This window comes from Rhincodon typus, chromosome 3 (genome assembly GCF_021869965.1).
Source record: "Rhincodon typus isolate 14 chromosome 3, sRhiTyp1.1, whole genome shotgun sequence".
NCBI classification, from domain to species: Eukaryota; Metazoa; Chordata; class Chondrichthyes; order Orectolobiformes; family Rhincodontidae; genus Rhincodon; species Rhincodon typus.
Window position 1 is genome coordinate 107,885,008 of NC_063334.1, and position 24,253 is coordinate 107,909,260.

General features: G+C 42.5%; 1 protein-coding gene across 1 annotated transcript in view; it reads right to left on the reverse strand.

The window, feature by feature from the left end:
- The window catches only part of LOC109932135 (teneurin-3), a 793,882-nt gene that overhangs the window by 191,376 nt on the left and 578,253 nt on the right, over window positions 1–24,253 (reverse strand). The window contains exon 9 of the mRNA XM_048594011.1: window positions 17,234–17,472. Coding sequence (XP_048449968.1) covers window positions 17,234–17,472 — 239 coding nt within the window. The remainder of the gene's footprint in view (window positions 1–17,233; window positions 17,473–24,253) is intronic.

A 24,253-nucleotide genomic window follows, 5' to 3' on the forward strand; every position in this document is an offset into this window, starting at 1 on the left:
TGTGTTCATCCAGCTCTACACCTTGTTATCTCAGATTCTCCAGCATCGGCAGTTCCTACTATCTCTACTCGTTTTTTTGAGGTATTTTCAGTGTTTTCAGCTGATTTCCTCAAATTCTAGGATCAGTAATGACTGTTTCATAAGCTGTTACATTGTTTTAGAACTTTGGGGGGAAAATAAATCAAAACAACAGCACTTTTAAAAAGGAGGAAGGCAGCCAAAGGCAGTGACCACTTGGTGGGAAGTGAATCAATGGAGAAAGAAACTTACACTGCTGTCTGACCCAGCAGTGAACCTTCACAGCTGCTGCCTCTGTTATTTGGACAGTGGAGTTCATCTAAGAAAATTAAACAAAAAGCGAAATTCACTGCTGACCTTGGTGAAACCTGTGTGGGGAGATTACAGCAGGGGAGCAGCTGGGTGGCTAGCTTATTTTTGTAAATCTACAACAGTGAGTGGAGTGGGTTCATTTTGATTATATGTTTTTATTGAGACCTGTCTCTTGATTAAACTTTAAAAATGTAAAACATAGGTACTAAGTTAGCCTGGAGCAGAGTTTTTAGAGCAGTAAGGCTGTGCTATTTTCTGGGTCAGTAGATTGTTAAGGTGCCTAGATGGCCTTTAGTAGAGTGATGTGCTCTTCCTGTTGGATGTGGGAGATTAGGGAGAATTTCCATGTCACTGATGATTATGTCTGCAGGAAGTGTGCTTGGTTGTAAATGCTATCGGATTGCCTGGATCGGTTGGAGTGGCAGTTAGAGGCAATGAGGAATTTACGGGAACTGGGGGGTGTGATGGATGGCAGTTGCAGGAAGGGAGATAAACTGAAGATACAGTCAGGTAGATGGGTGTTCTCCAGGAAAGGTAGGAGAGGGAGGCAGGTAGTGCAGGAGTCTCCTGTGGCTATCCCCGTCTCAAACAAGTACGCTGTTTTGGAAGATGTAGTGGGTGATGGACTCTCAGGGGAATGTAGCACTGACAGCCAGGTTTCTGGTACTGAGACTGGCTCTAATGTAATGAAAGGTACATCAGGTTCCAAGTGATCGACTGCGATAGGGGACTGTCTAGTCAGAGGCACAGACAGACGTTTCTGCGGCTGACAGCAAGAAATCAGAATGGTGTGTTGTCTCCCTGGTGCCAGGATCAAGGATATCTTGGAGAGGCTGCAGAATATTTTCAAAGACGAGAGGGACCAGCAGGAGGTTGTTATACACATTGGAACTAACGACATAGGAAGAGAGAAGGACGAGATTCTGAGGAGAGAATATAGGACATTAGGCAGGAATCTGAAAAGGAGGTCCTCGTGGGTAGTAATGTCTGGATTACTCCCGGTGCCAAAAGGTAGTGAGGGTAGGAATAGGAGGATAGAGCAGATGAATGCATGGCTGAGGACTGGTGCAGGGGAGAAGGATCCACATTTTTGGATCATTGGAATCTCTTGTAGGGTACAAGTGACCTGGATATGAAGGAATGGATGCAGCTAAACTGGAAGGGGACTGTTACACTGGCAGAAAGATTTGCAACAGCTGCTGGGGAGGATTTAAACAAGTAAAGCAGGAGGCGGGACCCAGGGAGATAGTGAGGAAAGGGATGAGTCTAAGACTGATACAGTTGGGAAAAGGAGTAAGTCAAACAGTCAGAGCAGGCAGGAACAAAGCAGAGAATGAGGTAGGGCTGATAAATTAAACTGCATTTATTTCAATGCAAGAGGCCTAACAGGTAAGGCAGATGAACTCAGGGCATGGTTGGGAACATGGGCCTGGGATATCACAGCAATTACAGAGACGTGGCTCAGGGATGGACAGGACTGGCAGCTCAATGTTCCAGGGTATAGATGCTATAGGAAGGATAGAAAGGGGATCAAAAGAGCAGGGGGACTGGCGTTTTTGATGAAGGATAACATTACTTCTGTACTTAGGGAGGATATTCCTGGCAATACATGCAGGGAAGTTATTTGGGTGGAACTGAGGAATAAGAAAGGGATGATCATCTTATTGGGATTGAATCATAGAACCATCACTATTAAGCGGGAAATTGAGAAACAAATTTGTAAGGATGTCTCAGTTATCTGTCAGAATAATAGGATGGTTATGGCAGGAGATTTTAATTTATCAAAAAGTAGACTGGGGCTGCCATGGTGTTAAGGGATTGTATGGAGAGGAATTTGCACAAGAACATTTTCTGATTCAGTATATGGATGCACCAACTAGAGACGGTGCAAAACTTTTCCTATTCTTGGGAAATAAGACTGGGCATGTGACTGAGGTATTGTTGGGGGGGAGCACTTTGGGGCGAGTGACCACCATTCTATTAGTTTTAAAATAGTGACAGAAAAGGATAGACCGGATCTAAGAGTTAAAGTTCTACATTGGAGGAAGGTATTAGGCAAAGACTTTCAAAAGTTGAATGGGGGCCAATGTTCACAGGTAAAGGGATGGCTGGAAAATGGGAAGCTTTCAAAAATGAGATAACCGGAGTCTAGAAACAGTATGCTCCTGTCAGGGTGAAGGGCAAGGCTGGTAGGTGTAGGGAATGCTGGATGACTAGAGAAATTGAGGTTTTCTTTAAGAAAAAGAAGAAAGCGTTTGTCAGCTACAGACAGCAGGGATCAAGTGATTCCGTAGAAGACGATAAAGGTAGTAGGAGTATACTTCAGAGGGAAATCAGGAGGGCAAAAAGGGGACATGAGATAACTTTGGCAAATAGGGTAACAGAGAATCCAAAGGGATTCTACAAATGCATTAAGGACAAAAGAGTAACTAGGGGGACAACAGGACCCTTGAAAGATCAGCAAGGCCATCTATGTGTGGAATCACAGGAGATGGGGGAGATACAAAATGAGTATTTTGCATCAGTGTTTAACTGTGGCGAAGAATATGGAAGATAGAGAACATGGAGAAATAAGTAGTGACATCTTGAAAAATGTCTATATTATAGAGGAGGAGGTGCTGAACATGTTAAAATGCATAAAGGTGGATAAATCCCCAGGGCCTGATCAGGAGTACCCTAGAACTCTGTGGGAAGTGATTGCTGGGCCCGTTGCTGTGATATTTGTATCATTGACAGCCATGGTGAGGTGCCAGAACGCTGCAGGTTGGTTGACGTCATGCCACTATTTAAGAAAGGTAGGAAGGAAAAGCCAGGGAACTATAGACCGGTGAGCCTGACATCAGTGGTGGACAAACTGTTGGAGGGACACGATTTACACGTATTTGGAAAGGAAAGGACTGATGAGAGATAGTCAACATGGTTTTGTGCGTGGGAAATTGTGTCTCACTAATTTGATTGAGTTTTTTGAAAAAGTAACAAAGAGGATTGATACGGGCAGAGTGACCGATGTAATCCACATGGATTTCAGTAAGGCGTTCGACAAGGTTCCGCATGGTCGACTGGTTAGCAAGGTTAGGTCACATGCAATACAGGGAGAACTAGCCATTTGGATACAGAACTGGCTTGAAGGTAGAAGACAGAGGGTGTTGGTGGAGGGTTGCTTTTTCAGACTGGAGGCCTATAACCAGCGGTGTGGCTCAAGGATCAGTGCTGGGTCCACTGCTTTTTGTCATTTATCTATATGATTTGGACGTGAACATAGGAACTATGGATAGTAAGTTTGCAGATGACACTAAAATCGGAGGTGTAGCGGACAGAGAAGAAGGTTACCTCAGAGTACGATGGGATCTTGATCAGATGGACCAATGGGCCAAGAAGTGGCAGATGGGGTTTAATTTAGATAAATGTGAGGTGCGGCATTTTGGAAAGGCAATTCAGGGCAGGATTTATACACTTATGGAGAGGTCCTGGGGAGTGTTGCTGAACAAACAGGCCTCGGAGTGCAGGTTCATTGTTCCTTGAAAGTGGAATCGCAGGTATACAGGATAGTGAAGAAAGCATTTGCTTTACTTGCCTTCATTGGTCATCACATTGAGTATCGGAGTTGGGAGGTCATGTTTTGGCTGTACAGGACATTGGTTAGGCCACTTTTGGAATGCTACGTGCAATTCTGCTTTCCCTCCTTTTGGAAAGATGTTGTGAAACTAGAAAGGGTTCAGAAAAGATTCATGAGGAGGTTGCCAGGGTTGGAAGGCTTGAGCTATAGGAAGAGTCTGAATGGGCTGGGGCTATTTTCCCTGGAGCGTTGGCGGCTGAGGGGTGACCTTACAGAGGTTTATAAAATCATGACGGGCATGGGTAGGGCAAATAGGCAAGGTCTTTTTCTCGGGGTGGGGAAGTCTAAAACCAGAGGGTATGAGTTTAAGGTGAGAGGGGAAAGATTTAAAAGGGACCTAAGCGGTAACTTTTTCATGCAAAGGGTGGTGCGTGTATGGAACGAGCTGCCAGAGGAAGTGGTCGAGGCTGGTACAATAACAACATTTAAAAGGCATCTGGAATGGGTATTTGAATAGGAAGCGTTTAGGGAGGTATGGACCAAATGCTGACAAATGAGACTAGATTAATTTAGGATATCTGGTTGGGGTGGATGAGTTGGACTGAAGAGTCTGTTTCCGTGCTGTACCTCTCTACGACTCTAACTGTCCAAGCTGTCAATGTGTATCAAAACCTATCAAATGTGTTTTAATGAATGAGAGAACACTCCCCATTATTTTGTCATCTCCAGCTAGAATGTAAAGTAATACATGAAGCTGGAAAGGGTGTTGGGTAAAATGAGGGTTGAAATGAGTTGACACTAAGTTGAAATGATGGATCATGACATATGTAAAGGGCAAAAGTAGGCATACAGAGCTTGAGATGACACGAAGAATTCTTAGGGACATGAGATGGCATGTGCAGACATGGATGGTGTATGGGGCAATAAGGGAAGGCTGGGGCACTTGTCACAGTGGACTTGACAGGCCCAATGGCCAGCTTCCGCACTGTTAGGATTCTGTGTGAGGTCTGAGAACTGGGGAAATGTTTTACATTTTCATCTTTTATTTTAATTTTTGGGTACAGTGCTGGAGCCTCAGAATCACACGTGTTATCATGCAGGAGGCCTAACAGCCCATTGGGTCTGCAAGAGCTCTCATGTACATTATGGATTTAGTGTCATTCTCCTGCCTGTTTCCCATAACCCCGAATACTGTTTCCATATAAATCATCATCCAATGTCCCCTTGAATGCCTCAATTTATTCTGCCACCACCACATTTGCGGGACTGAGCCATCATTGCGTGAAAATGTTCTCTCTCACATCATGTTTGCTTTTTTTGTGAATTACTTTAAATTTATGTCCTTTTGCTTTTGTTTCTTTTACAAGCAGGAACAGTTCCTCCATATCTATTCATGAGTTTGAAAACTTCTGTCAGGCATCCTCGTAACCTTCTCTCCAATGAAAACAGTCCTGAACTGTTCAATCTATCTTTGTAACTGAAGTTTCTGATTCCTGGAACCATTCTTGTAAATCTCTTCTGCACTCTCTCCAATGCATTCACATCCCTTTGACAGCATGGCACCCAGAAATGTGTATAGAACTCCAGCTGTAGTCTAACAAGTGTCTTAAAGAAGTTATAGAGTCGTAGAGTCATACAGCATGGAAACTGACCCTTAGGTCCAACTAGTCCACGCCCACAATGGTTCCCAAACCAAACAAGTCCCACTTGCCTGCATTTTACTCTTGTACTGTATGGCCCTACTAATAAAGCCTGGGTTACTGTATGCTTTATTAACTTCTCTTTCTACGTCCTACCACCTTCAATGATTTGTGCAGAGTTGAGGTTCAAATCAGATCAGCCATGATCTTACTGAATGGCGGAGCAGGCTTGAGGAACCGTGTGCTCTTCTTCTTTGTTCATACCCTCTCCGCGGTGTTCCTACCAAAATGTATCACCTCACACTTCTCAGTGTTGAACTTCATCTATCACTTATCTGCCCCACTCCACCAACGTTTTACATCCACTTGAAGCTCTATGCAGTCATCTTCACAGATTACAATGCTTCCAACTTTTGTATAATCTGCAAACTTTGAAATTGTCCCTGCACACCAAAGCCTTCAACGTAAACATATATTTGGAAAAGCAAGGGTCTGAGTATAGACCCCTGGGGAACTCCATGACAAACCTTCCACCAGCCTGAAAAATATCCAGTAACCACTCGTGTCTGCTTCCTATCAGTCAGTCAATTCTGTATCCTTGACGCTACTGTCCCTTTTGTTCCATGACTGTATTCAATTTAAAGCCCTGCTCTGTTTTTGACTCATTGATGTTGCAATTCCAGAAAGTCAGAGTGTGGCAGTGCAGCTGTGAGGAAATTCCCAGACAAATGCATGTTTTGTAAATCATTAAGTGCTATCACTGCAATAAGTTATCTTTTAACACACTGAAAAGAAATGATCCAGTATTAGTGATGTGGTGTCAAATATTCCAGAGCACTGGATTTTCAGGATACACAGCGCAGTGCTTCTTCTGGATTTTCTTGGGCCCTGCAGTTTTAAAATGAATGGCCTGCAGCATTAAGCAGTGCTGAATTTGCCTGGAATGTATTGTGTCATGCTCCTGTAGCTAGGACCTCCTGGAAAGGTTTGATGAAGCAATGCAGTCAACGTCCACATAGACAGTGACAAACCATAGTTGTCAACAGTTGTATCTCTTTGGATGGGTGGCTGGAGGCCAGACAGAAAGAAGAACTAACTATCTAAATAAATGCAAATACAATTTATTTTTTCATATAATTAAGGACAAGAGGTGCCAACATAGCTGAGGATGCCAAAGTGTATGGATTTTCAAAATGCAAACAGTCTAACATGTGATGGGTGTCTCCTTAGAAAGAATGAAAGCTTCAACGTCTGACACTCACTTGTCAGAGGCAGGTTCAGCTGGGTCACGTTTCTGGGCAACAAAATTATGTTTCCATGCTGAGTCAAACTATCCAGCAAATATCAAAAAATTGTTACATATACTCGATGAATATAGTGTAAGGTTTATATCTTGTCAATTACAGTGCCAACTTAGATACAGAAGTACCTAGTTACAAGACCTTAGACGAGAGAGAAATAAGATGTGCAGCATTACAGGAATAAAAGTTCATCACAACAGACCAACCTGGCACCCAGCTTCCAGTCCGTACTGGGCCCTGGCTCCACACATGCACCGGTGACATGCCATGCCAGGAGGCCTCTGTGGGAGCAGACTGCTGTGCCAGGCTGGGAGATCACCACGCCAGACCGGGAGGCCCAAAATGGCATAAATGCCAGAAGATGAGGTACTGGAGATCTGCTGTGCAAATGCTGGTTGTGCTTGATGGAACCAATCCATTTAAAAGGGTGAAAAAGTGGTCAGCTGAGTACACTATTGCAGAGATAATGGAGTGCAGATCGCAAATTACTGGCACGCTGTCACAGCTAAACCTTAAACTGCACCCTCGTCCAACTCTCAAAACCGTAGCTTGCAAATGGAAGATTTAATGTTGTGTTCCGTTGGCTAATTTGTATCCTGGTCCTTTTGGGGATTGAGCTGGACCACCTCAGTTGCAAACTTGCAAAAGAATCTTCACACTGAAGCAGCAAGTTGATGCAAGCAGCATGTTTGAAAAAACAGCTCCCTCATGTGAGCCTGACTAAACAGCTGTGTCGTGGTCCCTCTGGCAGCTTGCAGCTTTCCCAGCTAGTGGGGCTGGCTTTCATCAGTCTAGCTCAGTGAGGGTGGAATGCAGATTCGGGGCAGCTGATTTGAATTAGAAGTTAAAGCAGCTCCAAAAAGTTTTAATTGCCTCGGTCAATATTGTATTTCGATAGGGAAAGGAATCAACAAGCCTTCTGTTATAATTATGAGGTTTACACGATTATTGTATTTTGAGATTATATCTTTAAATTCAGGGTAAAAGAAAGGGGGTTGTGTAACTTCAGCTGAAATCTACTGACAGTAAGCCCAGATTGTTTGACTGTTGAGAGGTAAAAGGAAAGTTTGGATCGCTTTACTGGGAAGATGGTGAAAGGTTTTTATGATTGGAGACAATGACAGCAACCTGTGTATTAACAGTAGAAACTGTGAGACTCCAAAGTCTCATAAAAATGTTGAGAATGTCACGTTGTTAATTGCAATCAACCATTTTGTTCCAGGATGAAAGAGAGTTGGGGATTCATGGATGGCTAATTAACTTTCTACCGTGATACAAGACCCATGTGATTCGCGTTGCTGAGGTGAAAGAGGCAGACAAAGTGTAGAGATGAGGGTGCAGGCTTTTGTACAGTACCTCTGAATATCAAGGCTGAAGGCATTGCTTCATTTGGATTAAAGCAAGAGTCTCAATGGAAGAAAAATCTCAGTGTGAAAAACAGTTTTAAGTTTACAAATTATTAGTCTGAGAAAATAAAACAATCAGAATGAATCCTGAGAACCTAAGAATTGGATTCAGCCTGAAAAAAAATGAATGCCTGCCTAAAGTAGAAAAGAGTGAAATATACCTGTAAAGTGTGTTTTTCATTTGGGCTAAAAATAAGGAAGGGCAGTATTCTGTTCTGTGGTTTAACATATAAGTTGTCCACAAATATAACATTTAGTCAATCATACTTTTAGTCTGTTGTTTTTGTAAACGTCTTAAAATGTGGAATTTTGAAATAGTCTATCAACTATCAATTGTTAACAGTTTCTACTTCAATGAGGTGCTCAATGGTAGCAGTTTTGCCCCTGATTTGGAAGACTGGAGATTTCAAGTCCTACAGTCTTCAGCACATGACTTTGGCTCATGTTTCAGGACTGAGGGACTGATGCATGGTTTGCGATGTTGATTTTCGGATGAAACTTAAATCAAGATGGTTTCTGTGCTCTCAGATGAAGGTGAAAAAAAAGTTAAGAGCATTCTTTATCAAGGCCTGGTCAATATTTATGCCTTACATAACATGACTGAAACAGGAACAGGTCATCTGCTGTAAGCAATTTACTCTATGCGGGAGTTTGCTGTGTGCAAACTGGCTGCAACATTTTCTACATTACAACAGGGACTACACCTCCAAAGTATTCTGGAAGTCCGTAACACCGTTGTTCAATGATAAATTCACTTCTAACGAAGGGGTCTTATGGATCTGAAATGAAGGTCTTCATTTTGCCAGTTATAAAATAGAAGTTTTCTTATTAACATGCTCCAGTTATTATAAGTTTCACTGCATATCTTTGTTGTAAGGCAGAAGGTTAAAAAGCCCATCCCTGTATCTGAGGATTAATGACATGAGGATTGCAAAAGGAACAAATGTATGTTTTTTTAAATTATTGAACACACTGGAAGCTATGAATCTGAGGGTATGACATAAAGATAACAAGGGATGCTGTAACTGATGTTGCCTTTTGCCAAGTCTATATGTGGACCTGAGGAGCTGCACATAAAGAGAGTTGGGCTTTGTGGCTTGAGCTTGCTATTTGTTACTGGTTGTAAAAACACATCAAAAAGTAAAATTCATAATATGACCAATAATAATTAATGCCTTCATATCCTGAGAGACAAAGACCATCCAAAAGAATAAAACTTTTGTTTGCATAACTTCCTGGAAATTTTCCAAACTTCTGTTTTAAGTCAATGAAAGTGGGAATCTTAGACACTGCTCACACCACCACATTCAACCAGACCCCTTCAACATACAGCCTCTGGGCTTTGTACATTGCTGCTTCGGTATTGTATGGCACATACTGATTTAGGAAGTGTTTGAAACGATGGAGAAGGTTGGGTGTACATGTGCATTTTGGGCAGGTAGGGAGAGATGGCATGATGACAAGATCTGTGGTGAAAAAGCCCAACTTTGAAGCAATCTCTGGGTGAAATTGCAACATATTTTGGCATAGGAGCAGTGTGCAGACTTTAGAATGATCACATATAATGCATGTTGTGAATTCTTTTGATCATGTTCCAATGGAACGTCTGCACTTTGAAGAGTAGGGAACACAAGCACAAGGGGAGCTGGCCCTGAGCCAGTGGTGCACATTCAAATCAGCATTGCATTTTCTGTTATTCCATCAGTACCGTAGCAACTTGGCAACGTTACAAAATTTTACTCCTCTGATAATAGCAGAGGGCTTTTGTCTCCTAGGCCTCAGTTCCACATTCAGCCTCCTGATCAAAACCAAGAGGAAATCTCTGCCTCACTTGTTTGCAGGAGAGGAAATCGGGTTGACATTAGGCCACAATCAAGGATCCATTGGAAAGGCCCCTGGCAACCAGCTAAGTTAACAGGGGTATCCAGAGGAGTTTGCAATGGGGTGGGGGGTGGTACTGAGGATCAGTGAGGAGGATGAGGTAGCCTAAGGTTTCCTTATTTTGGGCAGGACTTTGCTGGAAATGCTTAATTTTGTTTTGAGGTCTTCGCCCTTTGAATGAATCAGCCTTGCTTCGGAACATTACATCTCCCTGGCACTGACACCATTCTGTTCATTAGCTAACAGCATGAAACTGACTCTGGATGGCTCTGGAAACACAGAATATCTTGAAAAAATTATTCTAACAGGCCACGAGTTTCCTGTTACGTAACAAGTGTCCATGCTACCCAACAACTGACCACTAAGCAGATGCTAAAGCTTGATGTGATCTCTGGCATTGGGCATTGTTTCTTTATTAACCTGTTAACCCAGATCTGTGCTGCCTTTATGATCTCCTGTACCTGCAGTGATGGGCTTTATACCTTCAGCACGGCATTCGTAGCTGATGTGCTGAAATGTACGCTAGTTCCTTAGCATACAGATGAGATGAGTGTAACATAGTCCTTAAAAATTCAATTGGCTTTTATTAGAGCTCTTCTATCTACACTAATTACAAACAAGAAAATGTTTGTGTTTCTTGGCTAACAGCAAGCAATTCACTGAATTGTTACAGTGCAGAAAGAGGCCATTCAGTCCACCATGCTTGCCCCAGTTCTACTACCTAGTGCTAATCTCCTGTCTTTTCCCCTTATCGTTTGCACACCATTTATATAGAAATAATCAAACAATATCTTCCTGAATGCCTCAATTGAACCTGCATCCACCACATTTCCAGTCAGTGCATTCCATACCGTAACTCCTCACTCTGTGAGAGTCTTTCTTGTACGTTTCAGATCAAAATTGGAGCACACTTCACTCAGTGCAACACGATGCAAGAGGACTCAGTAAGATGGAGATCAGGCCACATGCTATGATACAGTGATCCAATCATGAGAATTTGCCTTCAAGGTATATTGCACTCCAGCTGTGAGCATAATGCAATGAAGTTGATACCTTCACCTGAAGAAGCGGCCCACGAATGTATTGCCAGTGGTCTACTCAGTCAAGAGAAGGTACCTGACATCCATTCAACTGGAAGTCTTTACTCTGTTTAGTTCCTCCGAGCCTGAACAGAAATTGCAGCTGAAGCTGCCTGTGATGCTTATTACATTTCCTCCAACCTAAAGGTGCACTGAGGAAATAAACCAGTACTTAAGTGAAATGATGTTACATAAATATGCCTCAAAAGAGAATGGAGATAGATGGTTTGTGAGTGCAAATGTCAGCCTCCTCTGGCCATGTCGATCAAACTGACTTAGTGCAGGGGTGCACCTAAAACAAATAGAAAACACCAATCACTAATGCCTTTCAGCATGGACTGGGCTCAACTGCACACTTACAAACCAGCTCAGCACAAACAGACAGGCTTATGTCAAACTCCAGTTACATTATTACTTTGCTTGGCAACAAAAATGCTTATTTTCAAATTCAAATGGATTTCTCTTACTAAATGCACAAAATGCCACTAGGCTCTGTTACGGATTAGACCAACTCCCTCAAAATACATTAAGAAGATAGCCTGGATGCAACTTCTTATTTTTCAAGGCAAGTGTAAGGCATTGTGCTCCAGATGCAATTTGATTGGTCAAACTTACAAGCTTGCGGCAAAACACAATTTATTCTTATACTAGTTACAATACAGATAAAAGAATGAAGAATTGGTCTAATTTTAACTCTATATGAAAACTTAACAGAATAGTAGATTATTTAACTACTAAACAGCAACTGTCCCCAATATAGTAACATCCCGTAAGCACATCCTTGGCAAAGGCAAATTCAATAACATCAATTGCCTCACATGCAATTCTCCAGTCTTGGAGGAAAGAACATCAAGAGAAAACTCAGAGAGAGAGAGAGAGAGAACTTCGATGTTTTGCTGTAGCAAGGAGAGATAGGTAGCAGCTTCCAAACCCCAACAACTACTGAAAGTTAAACGAAAGTCCTGGTTCTGTGGCAGCTTGATCCCACTCCTTCACGCTGCTTCTATTCCAAGCTTTTTTTTTTCGAAAGAACTCTTAAGGCCTCATAAACTGTTTACATGATTGGCTTGGAACAGACTGCTTGTCACCTCTGTCTCAACCTCTTTTCATAGAAAATATCCAGGACCAAACACACCTCTTAAAGCTATTGTATCATCACAGCTCAGTGGCAGCACCATTTCCTCAAACTAATGTGTACAAGCTTTACTCCAGGAATTGATCACATTTTCAACATTGATGCTTCAGTGCAATATCGACCTGTGTGCTGCATTGTTGGAAGGTTTCCAATGACAGGTTAATCTGAGGGCCAACAGGCTCTCTCAAATGTCTATAAAACATTCGACTGGGCTAGATTTCAGGTCGAGGTGGTGTCTCTGAACCCCAGGCTTAAAAGTCAGGATCTCTGGCTCAGGGCAAGGGAGGAGGGGGTAAATTAAACCCTAGATAACTATTTAAAGAGCAGGAACTTTCATTATCAAGAGGTTGAGACTCTGGGTCTGTGATTGATTGAGTCTGGAAGGATAATTGGGGGATTTCATTGAAACTTACAGAATACTGCAAGGCCTGGAGTGGACACAGAATCCCGACAGTGAAGAAACAGGCCCTTTGGCCCAACAAGTCCACACTGACCCTCAGAGCACCCACCCAAACCCATCCCCCTATAACCCTGAACACTATGGGAAATTTAGTATGACCAATCCACCCAGACTGCACATCTTTGGACTGTGGAAGGAAACCAGAGCACCTGGAGGAAACCCACGCAGACACAGGGCGAACGTGCAAACTCCACACAGACAGTGGCCCGACGGTGGAATTGAACCTGGATCCCTGGTGCTGTGAGGCAGCAGTGCTAACCACTGAGCCACTGTGCCGTCCAAAATGGAGAAGATGCTTCAACTAGTTGGAACTTGACTTGAGGATAAGCCTCAGAATGAAGAGCTGACCCTTTAGAACTGAGATGAGGAGGAATTTATTCAGCCAGAGGGTGGCCACTCTGTGGAACACATTGCTGCAGAAGACTGTGGAGGCCAAGTCAATGATTGTATTTAAGACAGAGAAAGATAGATAGGTTCTTGATTAGCAAGGGAATCAAGGATTACAGGGAGAAGGCAGGCGAATGGGGTTGACAAACATAGCCACAATTGAATGGCAGAGCAGATGTGATGGGCAGAATAGCCTAATTCTGCTCTTATGTCTTATGGTCTTACATGATGGTGCCCAGCCTGACATTTATTCTCCACCAAAACTGATTAGCTGTCCGCAACTCACTGCTGTTCATGGGATCTTGCTTTACACAAGATGGTTGCAGTATTCACCAGAAGAGCATTAGTTACTTTGTTTCACAAGTCGCCTTCTGACTGAGCATCCAATAGACCCCATGTAAATACACACTTCTTCTTCTTTATACAGAAAGAGATGTCCTGAAGTATCCAAATGTTAATTACTTCAAATTAAAACTAAAAGGCTAAAAAAAACGAGTAGTGGAAAGCACCAAGAGTTCTGGTGTCAATGTGTTGCTGCTGTTGTTGACAAGGAGGGTGTAGAATTCAACACATGGAGCCCATAGAGGGGTTCCTCTTCCAATCATGGAGGCTCATTGAAAAGCAAGCCTTTTAATATCAACCAGAATATTTGATTCCCCGCCTTCTCCAAGATATATTGGACATCACTGAGTAAGAGGTTTCAAACTACATCACATAGCACTAACTACTTATTGAAATTCTTGGTTTGATTGACATACTAGGCCTCTGGGAAGAGAGAATTTTAAATACCGAAGCCACCGAGACCATGGAACGTATTCTCTTTATGGCTAGCATTGCAAAGACAACCGAGCTGAATCTTTGACAAATGACAGGAGAGGATGATTATTTTGCAGCTATTGAAGGCACTTTGAAATAGTACAGTAGCCAATGAGACCTAACCAAACGTCAAGTGATTTCCTCAGAACAACTCCTGCTCTGTTTTTGGAACCTATTCAGATGTGTGGTGTATTCTCTGCACTGCGATGGATTTCGGCAGCGAAGATGAAACAGCTCTGAGGAAATTCCTGGGATGTGGTATTCCCACCATTAACAACCCTCCTTGCTTTGCTTTCAGAAAAACCTGAGAGATAGAAGACCCTTCTATTTTGTGCATCTTAAAACTGTCAGAGCTTTTGATTAATACGACTTGAGGCCATAGGACCATAAGACATAGGTGCACAAATAGGCCATTCAGCCCATTAAGTCTGCTCCACCATTCAATGATATTGTGGTTGACCTGATAATTCTCAACTCCACTTTCTTGCCTTTTCCCCATAACTCTTGATTCCCTTAATAATTAGAAATCTATCTGTCTCTGCCTGAACAGACTTGACACCCCTCCATTGTAAAGAATTCCATAGATTCATTACTCTCTGAATGAAACAAATCATCCTCATCTCTCTCTCAACTGGGCAATTTCTTACTCTGAGATTACGCACTCTCATCCTCAAACTGATTTGATTTGATTTATTATTGTCACATGCACCGAGATACAGTAAAAAGTATTGTTTTGCATGCTATCCATACAAAACATACCTTACGTAAGCGCATCGGGGTAACAGAACAGCATGCAGAATGCAGACTCTCCCACAAGGGGAAACAACCTCTTATCATCCACCTGGTCAAGTTCCCCAAAGAATCTTGCATGTTTAAATAAGTTTTCCTTTCATTCTTCTAAATTCCAGGAAGTACAGACCCATTCGACTAACCTCTCCTCATAACAGACATGGAATCAGCCTAGTGAACCTTCTTTGGACTGCATCCAAAACCAGTATAGCTTTCCTTCGATAAGGAGATCAGGATTCATTTCTTTTGCTTAAATTACAACATCGGTCTCTAACCTCTGAGCAGTGCTGCTGGGATTAGTGAAAACAAATGACCAAGAATAGTGCTCAGTGTTTGGGAGTGAAAGGATTGTGGAGAGAATGTATATCTCTTAGGAAGGATGAGAATTCGATAGCTTCTAATGAACTGCAGTCAGCTGGTAAACGTATTCATCAAGGGAACATGGTATCTGCCTCACTTTGGGGCTTTCTTGTCTCCCATTTCAAAATTTGAGAATAATAATAATTTATTCCATATCGCTACAAACACCGTCAGAGGTTAAATGGTACTCAAAGCAGCAAGTATCAGTGTGAAATCAAAGCCTTCATTAGGTGTAAATAATCCGACAATATATTTTGAAGCAGAGGACATGAGATATCCACCAAGTCCTAGTCAAAATTCAACTCTCAGCCAAAGGCATCAAAGGGGATTGAATTGATTACCTATCTCAGAATTGATTATGGGATCTAGCTTCCATATTTGTCCATGCAACTGTATTACATAATTCTTTTCTCTAATGTTAAATAAATTGTGTTCTTTGCATGATTCTTTAACATACTTTTCCACATAAATCTGTCCGATCAAAGCCAGTCCCTCAAACATCAGTCAAATTACACGGTCGTAACTTTTTTATTCACTGATGAGATGTGGGTATCACTGGTCAGGCCAGCATTTATTGCCCATCCCTAACTGCCTAATGAGCAGTTAAGAGTCAACCACATTTCTGTGGGTCTGAAGTCACATGTTGGCCAGACCAGGCAAAGTCAGGAAGCTTCCTTCCTGAAAGGACATTAATGACTGAGACGGGTTGTTTTTCTTTAAACAATGGTTACAGGGTTGCCTTTAGGCCACGCTTTAAATCTAGATTTTTACTGAAATTAAATTCCACTATCTGCCATTGTCAGATTTGAACCTATATCTCCAAAACATTAGCACAGATTACTAGCCCAGGGACATTACCACGAATCACCTTACAGAATATGTCTTTCCACTGGACTGCAGGGTAGTGCTTGCAATGAAACAAAATTATTTCCCTATTTCACAAACTCACAGATTTTGATTTCACGCTCGGGGGTGGCACACTGTCAGCTTTAGTAATCTGTTTCTGGGGATACTTTCCTTTTTAATAACATCCTGTAACAGAACTAAATCTGGGATCTGTGTCCTGAGACATTGCACTCTGGTTCCAATAACCAACTGGAATTGAATGTGACTTCCCAGTGGTGGGGTGGGGAAATATGAGACTAGAATACAATGTTCCTCTGTTCTGACTAATTCCAGAACTGCAATCTACTTTTCTCCGTTTCCTCAGCCAAGTGGCCATTCTGCATATGTTGAAATTGGACAGTAAGTGATAGGAAGACGTGAATCTGCGCGAATCATTACTTAAGGGTGACTTGCTCTTTGCTAGATGTTTGCACATTTGCACTATCCAACATATGCAACTGCTCAGCAATCTGAGCCTTGTTTTGCTGAGCCCTAGTATGAGGCAGAGAGAACAACTGTTGATAACTTACTGCAAGAATTATAAAGGCAATACTGTATTATTGACATGAAATGCACATCGCTAAATCTTGTACACATGTCTAGAATTACAAATGCAAGAACATATCCATCATTTCCACTACAAATGGTACTTTTCTTTAAAAATGTACAGCAATGACAATAATAAATATGTTTTGATATGTCCATAACTTATTCATTTTGTATCCACTTTGGGATTTACACAACAGTTTTGAGTTTTTTTGATGTAAAATTCCAATCTTTTCTGATCGAGAGGGAGATAGACTGAAAACCTGGTTTATTCCAGGATCTAACAATAAAATACACAGATGGGACTCTTTTTGTTTCTAAGCACTTGGTAACTTTTTCTTCCTTTATCAATCTGAGCTGATGTACGGCCATCAACTCAGTAAGTGACTGGGTCACGCACTAGAAATCTTCAAATATCACCGGAGCTCACAAGGGAAGCCATCAAAATGAAACAATAGCAGAGAACGTTCTCCCTAAAGGGAAAGAAAGCTTCCAGCAGATCACTGATATCAGACCTTTTGGAAACATCATAACAACTTCCCCAATTTTGTAGTGACCTTTAGACATAAATAATGCCATAAATCATTCAGAAATCACGTCTGCTTCCTACAGAGACAATCACAAAACACAACCAAACTAATGATGCGGGGTTGAGTACTTACCTATGAAGTAAGACAACAGCACTGCCAGTATGACTGATACACCAACTGCGCACAGGGCTGTGCACTTCCAACTGCAGTACTTGGACGATTTTTTGAATTTAAAAGCACTTCTGGAGAGCGTGTTCCGAGGCAGTGGGCGTGGAGGTGGTGAGTAGACAGCACTTGAGGCCATGGTGTAACCAGGTGAGGCTGTGCTGAACAATGGCGTTGTTCCCGTCCCAGTTTTGAAGAGGAAATGCCTGGAAAGAAAGTGTGGAGAAAAAAAGAGTGAAGATATGCAAGCAAGACACAGCAACCAACAATGGGGTTCATCGATAAAGTGCACGGTGTTTTGCACAGGCGAGCTGAGTGCACAAACATGCTGATGTGCAAGGGATGGACAAGACAAATTAAGCTGGCTGAAGGGTTTGGAAATGGCATTGGGAGAAAAAAAAACACACAATCCAGGTTTACAGAAGTGTTCACTCCACAAGGCATCTCCTACACTGAATAAATGGAAATAGTTACTCAACACACATAACGTTCTTCCTTAATAAGGACAGTGTAGGAAAAGCAATACTACTTTACTAGAGACTGATTGCTTTGAGTGTAGAAAGAATCTGAAACCGTGTACTTTCCTTTGAGGCACACTTTAGTTTCAAGTAATTGTTTAACTGCTAAAGAGTTCTAAAATAATTCTGACAGACTTCAATTCAACTTTATCACTAAAATCAGTCTCCTGAAGAGAGTGATTAATATTTTTAAAAAGTATTTTGCAAGAATTATTGGCGTGTTTATTTGAATCAGTTTCCAACTATTGAATTGAGGCTTTACAGGAGAAGAGTTCAGTCCTGAGCAAAAACTTCTCAATTTGAGATTGAATAAAACATGCAACATAAAAGGGCTCGTTGTTCCTACATCAGGATTCATGTAAATGGCTCTGCACTTTCAGTACTCGGCTCTGTCTGTGTCATGTAGCATGGGTGTCCAGCTGAGATATGTGCCTTTTTAATCAGATCAGAATCAAAGGCAAGTTCAGAGATAATGCCAAGATCTCTATCATCAGCTTGGGGCAGTCAAGTGCGTCTGATGAAAGGGAGGTCAGGTTAGTCTTCTTTACACTGTGTCTCTCAGCAGTCTTAAGTGATAATCAGTAGTTGAATGTAGATATTTACCTAATCAACCTGTTCAAATATGTTATTACACACTTCTGCAGCAGGTGGGACTAGAAACTAGGCCTCCTGGCTCAGAGGTATGGACAGTGCCACTGTGTCACAAGAGCCCCCTAATAGTCAGGTATATTTGGCACAGGGGCTCAGTGGTTTGGCATGGTGGCTCAGCTGTTAGCACTGCTGCCTCACAGCGCCAGGGACCTAGGTTTGCTTCTACCCTCGGGTGACTGTCTGTGTGGAGTTTGCACGTTCTCCCTGTGTCTGCCTGGGTTTCCTCCTATTTCCTCCCACAGTCCAAAGATGTGCAGGTTAGGTGGATTGGCTGCGCTAAATTGCCTGTAGTGTCCAGGTTTGTGCAAATTAGATGGACTAGACATTGGAACTGCCGGGTTAGAGGGAAAGGGTAGGGGAATGGGTATGGGTGGGATGCTCTTCGGAGGGGCGGTGTGGACCTGTTGAGCTGAATGGCCTGTTTCCACACACTGTAAGTATTCTTTGATTTATTTGAATCAACCTATTCAGACCTGTTATGACAGACATCTGAACCCGGGCCTCCTGGGCCCGCAGCAGGCAAACCACCACTGCACCACAAGTGCCCCTTGTGGTTGCATATAGTGGAGTCCTCTTAGAACGAGTCACCAGCTAAAGCCTGCTCAGGGTTGGGCACTTTAGTGGTCAGAGAAGTCCAAACAAAGAGGCTGGCTCTCACACACACACTCTCCCTGCTTGCATCTGCTTTCCATACAAACATCTGCACTGCATTAGCATTGAAAAGCTGTGAATCCAGTCGAATTGGAATTGTTTTAACATTAGTTTATGGCACGACTTGTTCCAAAATTATGTGGGCATATAATTGACATTGTCTCAACACTAACAAAGAACACCTGAGACAAGCACCAATTCTCCAGTTGCTGCAGCCTTTGCCTCAGAAAACTTAATGTGATGGTCAAGTAAAATCATTTTTGTCTCGCAAAATGTGTTGGATGATGTAATCCACTCATGAATGTATTTCACTACCTGTTGTGGATAAACAGACAGCCCATTGGATTTAAACAAATATCTTCAAGGTTTGTCCCTTCTGCGTTCTGGTCGCGCTGAGAGCTCTCTGATTAATCTCTCAGTACCCGTGATGTGGAGGTGCCTGTATGGGACTGGGGTGGACAAACTCAGAAGTCAGATGACATCAGGTTACAGTCCAACAGCTTCATTTGGAATCACAAGCTTTCGGAGCGTCGCCCCTTCATCAGGTGATCTATGGAAGGGGAACCTCTCTATACTACCTATTCAGTAATGTCAAGTGTGAGTGTTAGGTAAGATTGAGATGGATCTTCTGCTAGAGCTCACTGCCTTTGTCTAAACATGTATGTGGAGATATTTAATGACAGCAAGGGTGTAAAATGGGTCACCTACATACAGAACAATTTCCCATTCCCTTGAAATGAACAGCAGGGCAAAACTGGCAGTGTGCAAAACAGGCAGTTCAAATACCCCATGGAAGTTGATTTTCACCTCTTTGGAAAGCTCATTCGAACGATGTGGAACTACAACCCAACGTGAGTTATAAAATCCAGTAGAGGATAGAACCCAGGGGATGTGATAAGGGGAGATTTTCATTTTCCAATGCACAGGAGGTTCTTTTGTTGAGATGTGGCAGCTGTCTAAGGTGCTGAGGACCCTTCATAGTTTAAAATGGTTCCTGTCAACTGCTGAAGCATCTTATCAGGCATTTCCAACAAGGCAGCTCATACTATGGCGAGGACATGACCTCATCAGGTCATGACTGAATCTGTCACCAAAACATCTTACACCTGAGTGTAAAGTGCAGCAAAAACCTGGAACAGTATTCAGAGTGACCAGGCTGGGGGAGGGGGCATGGATCCACTACTGCGTGACTTTGAGCAGTTTATCTTCTGACACCCTATACAGAGGATGGAAAATGCTTCCCATACTTTGCAGTTGCGAGCACAGTTCTGGTCGCTACACGAACAAATAAAAAAAAGACGAAGATGTTGTGGAGATGGTTTTTTTGTTCACACATGAGACATGGATATTGCAGGCAGGGCCAGCATTCATTGCCTGTCCCCAGTTGTCCTTGAGAAGATGGTGGTGAGCTGACCTCTTGACTGATGGAAGGCAGTTTTCCAAGATGATACCAGAACTGAGAGGTTATAATGATCAGGAAAGAGTAAGCAGGCTGGGGGCTCCTTTCTCCAGAAAGGAGACGGCTGAGAGGTCATCAGATTGCGGTTTGACAGGGCATAATATTTACCGAGGACTCAAAAACTCGGGGCCATAAACATATAGGCTTTTAAAAAGGAATTTGGTGTTGCACTGGTTAGAAAGTGGCCAGCTGAAATGAACAGCATTGATGCATTTAAAGAACTATGTTGATGAGGGAGCATGGAATAGAAGGATGTGATGAGAGGCTGAGATGAATTAAGTTGGGAACAGGCTTGCATAGAGTATGAACAACTGCATAGATCTGTTGGGTCAAATGGTCTACTTCTGTTCCATAAATTCTATTTATATGTAAAACATCTCCCTGGTGAAGTAACAACGACTCCGGAAATGAGCTGTTTCATCCTCTTGATGTGCAGGTCAATGTCAGCAATATCATCTCGCTGACGAGAATACCTGTCCAACCTCTAATAAAGAGGTCGTATCACGAACCATAAACAATTACAATACGGATGCCAGAACAGTGCCTGGGGACTGTGCAGCTCTTATTCCCATTTCTAAACTTGTAAGGCCATCAAAACAAATCTGCTTGAAAATGATTAATTTATACTTGCGCGGTTTCAACAGGCAGCTTCACGGATAGTGGCAGTGTGTGATAGATATCTCCACTCATGAGGCAGTCCAGAGCTCACTAGTTACCTCCATGCCTGTGAACATCACAGACAACTTCGCGCAAGGATATTTATGATTTTGTCCACTTTACCCAAGTGGATTCTTTCTGTACAATGTTTTCTCTGATTTCCCAGCTTCCAGAATTGTCCTCTCTGATCCTGGGCTACAAATTACAAGGACCTTAGTTACGCGGCCACTTTTTCTTCATCTTGACAAGCCAGACTGAGTACACGAGAGTCTGACCAGAAAGCCATGATGGAACCTGTTACCATCTGTTGTCTATGGATACTGAAACCCATTCTGACATATCAAGGTAAAAAGTAAAGTCACCACAGAACTATTCTCTCATTAGATAGATGGCTGGTGGCTGTTTAACCTGAGGGTCACCGTGCTTCAGGTGAACGCCAGGACTGGGAAGCTGGGACCTTCATGGTAACCTTAGCTGGCACAGGAATTGAAGCCACGCTGCTGGCACCACAAACCAGTCATCCAGTCAACTGAACTAACCAACATATCTACTATGATCACAACCAGCTAATGCATAACAAACTGGGGTGAGAGATGGGTTAAGCATACAACTTTCCTGACCCAGCCTATGAGATCGACACAGAAGTTCTGACAGATGTTATCAATCTAAGTTTAACAAAATGCGCGAATAATGGTTTAAATGACAGGGTGCAGCAATTATAAATCAGAGAAAGCAGCACAGAAGAGAACTGTGAAAAGCACTTATAACCTTCATGCAACTGCTACATGACAAAGTACATCGCACAAAGCCAAGGTTCATTTGATGCCATTTTGTAAATGAAATAATATTCAGGCAGGTCTGTCGCAAATGAAAGATAACAGGCGAAACAACAAAGAAAATATTAGCAAAGTGAAGCAATTCTCAAGTACACTTCTGTTTCTTTGAGACATTAATGCAAACAAAGACTACATTCAGGACAGGGAATTGAGAAAGTACAGACCGAAAACGATGCAAGCCGTGACACGAGCTATCAGCAAGGCAAAGATCAAATACGCTTCAGGGCAAAATCAGGTTGCAATTTTTAACAAACTGTATTCCTTTCTGAGGGATGTAAGCTGGTTTATAATCCAATTAAGTTTTACTGCAGCTTCCAACGTAATCAATCTATGTCCTTAAAATTACTTTGCCATTATAATGCTAATGTCTGGGTATTTTTAATGAGTAAGCCATCAGAGTTCCAAAATCACTCGTCTGCTAGCCAGGGAAATGGGATTTTTGGGTAAATACATGGTTCTGGCAAATGAGGAGTATTGTAAATCACCGCTGCTCGCTCCCACTCAGATCTGCAAGGCTGCTTTAACTGGTCGCATTGTGCAAACTCTGCTTCACCGTCAGGGCTACATCCTTCCTTGACTCATCCCCGAAAATTTCTGTTCCAAACTCCTTTTCTACCTCACCCGTCTCAAAAGCCTGCTCTTCGATCATGCCTACAGTCACCCCTGCCAGCGCTTCTATCTCGTTCAACAAAAGCCACTTTCATTTTTAGGGTGCCTTTAATGGAGAAAAAACATCTACTACTGTTTTGCAGGAACATGAACACAATGGGTGCTGAGTTGAAAAGGGAGGAGGAGTGACCAAAAACTTAGCTCTCTATATGCTTTACAAAGGGTCTCATTTGCTGGGGGCGGTTGAATTGAAATGAGTTTTGTAAGCTGTTTACCTGCATCTCAACTTAACAGCATTTGAAATTGTAGCATTGGGAAGACATTCCGCCCCTCAGGTCTGGTCCATCACGCAATAAGGTTGCGCCTGCTCTGATCAAAGGTTCAACTCCAGTTAGGGCCTGCCCCACCGACACCTGATAATCCCTCACTCCTTTGGAGGTCAAAAATCGAACTCATCCCTGAATATATTGAATGACTCGGTCTCCCCTACTCTTGGGATAGAAAATTCCAATAATTATTAATCCACACAGAAAAATATTCTCTCTTTTTCAAGACCCTTGTTTTTAATACCTCAAGAGCAAGAAGTAGGTTAATCAGCCAATTCAATGCTCTGCTATTCAATGCCTGATCCGATCATTCTCAACTTACTTCCCTACCTCTTCCCCATAACCCTCGATTCTCTTACTCAGTAAAACTTAAATAACAAAGCCTCATCAGCTGTCTGTGGTAAGGAATTCCTGTGATCCATCTCTGTTTTAAATGGGCAACCCCCTGTTCTGTGTTTATGCTCTCCAATTCTAGACCTTACACTGTAACCTGAGGATGGTCTCACCATCATTCCATCCAGCTGTTTTAAGACTCTCCCCTCATGTTATACTCCATACCCCTGGCAATAAAGGCTAACATTCTGTTTGTCTTTGCAATGACTCTGAATGCCTACAGTTCAGATAGAAGCCCCAATCGGCCCATTGAGTGTGCACCACATTCTGAAGAGCAGCCCACCCAGACCCACCCTTTTCCAACCCATAACCCTGAATTTCCCAGGGCTAATCCACCGAGCTGGCACTTCCGGGACACTATGGGCAACTTAGCATGGCCAATCCACCGAACCTGCATATCTTTGGACTTGCTGAACCTGCAAGCCAACTGTGCATGATCTTGCAATGCTGCCACCAATACCCCCACCCTACAACATTTAGAAATGCACCTTGAGATTTTTTTTTAAAGTTTGCACTGCTACTGAAGTACAAACGATTACTGTTAACCTTACACACAATGACATATTGAGAATTATGGCACTATTTTCTGTGAAGGTATGTCAGCAATTGACAAAGTAATCATTTGTTTGGAATAGTGGGTCAAGGAAAATAACAACATGGGTCACATGGTAATAGTTTTAGCTCTGACTGAAAGTCGGGGAGTCAAAGCATGTTTTGGGGATTTGATAGATTATCTCAGTTCAGGCCAGTCCTGAAGTGAGGGACTGCTACATTGTTCCAGTTGCTGTCCCTCACACAAAAGACCAAATTGAGATCTCTACTGATTGCTGAGGTGGACACAAAGACATAACAGTGGAAAAACAGGGGAATGCTCCATTGATGCCCTT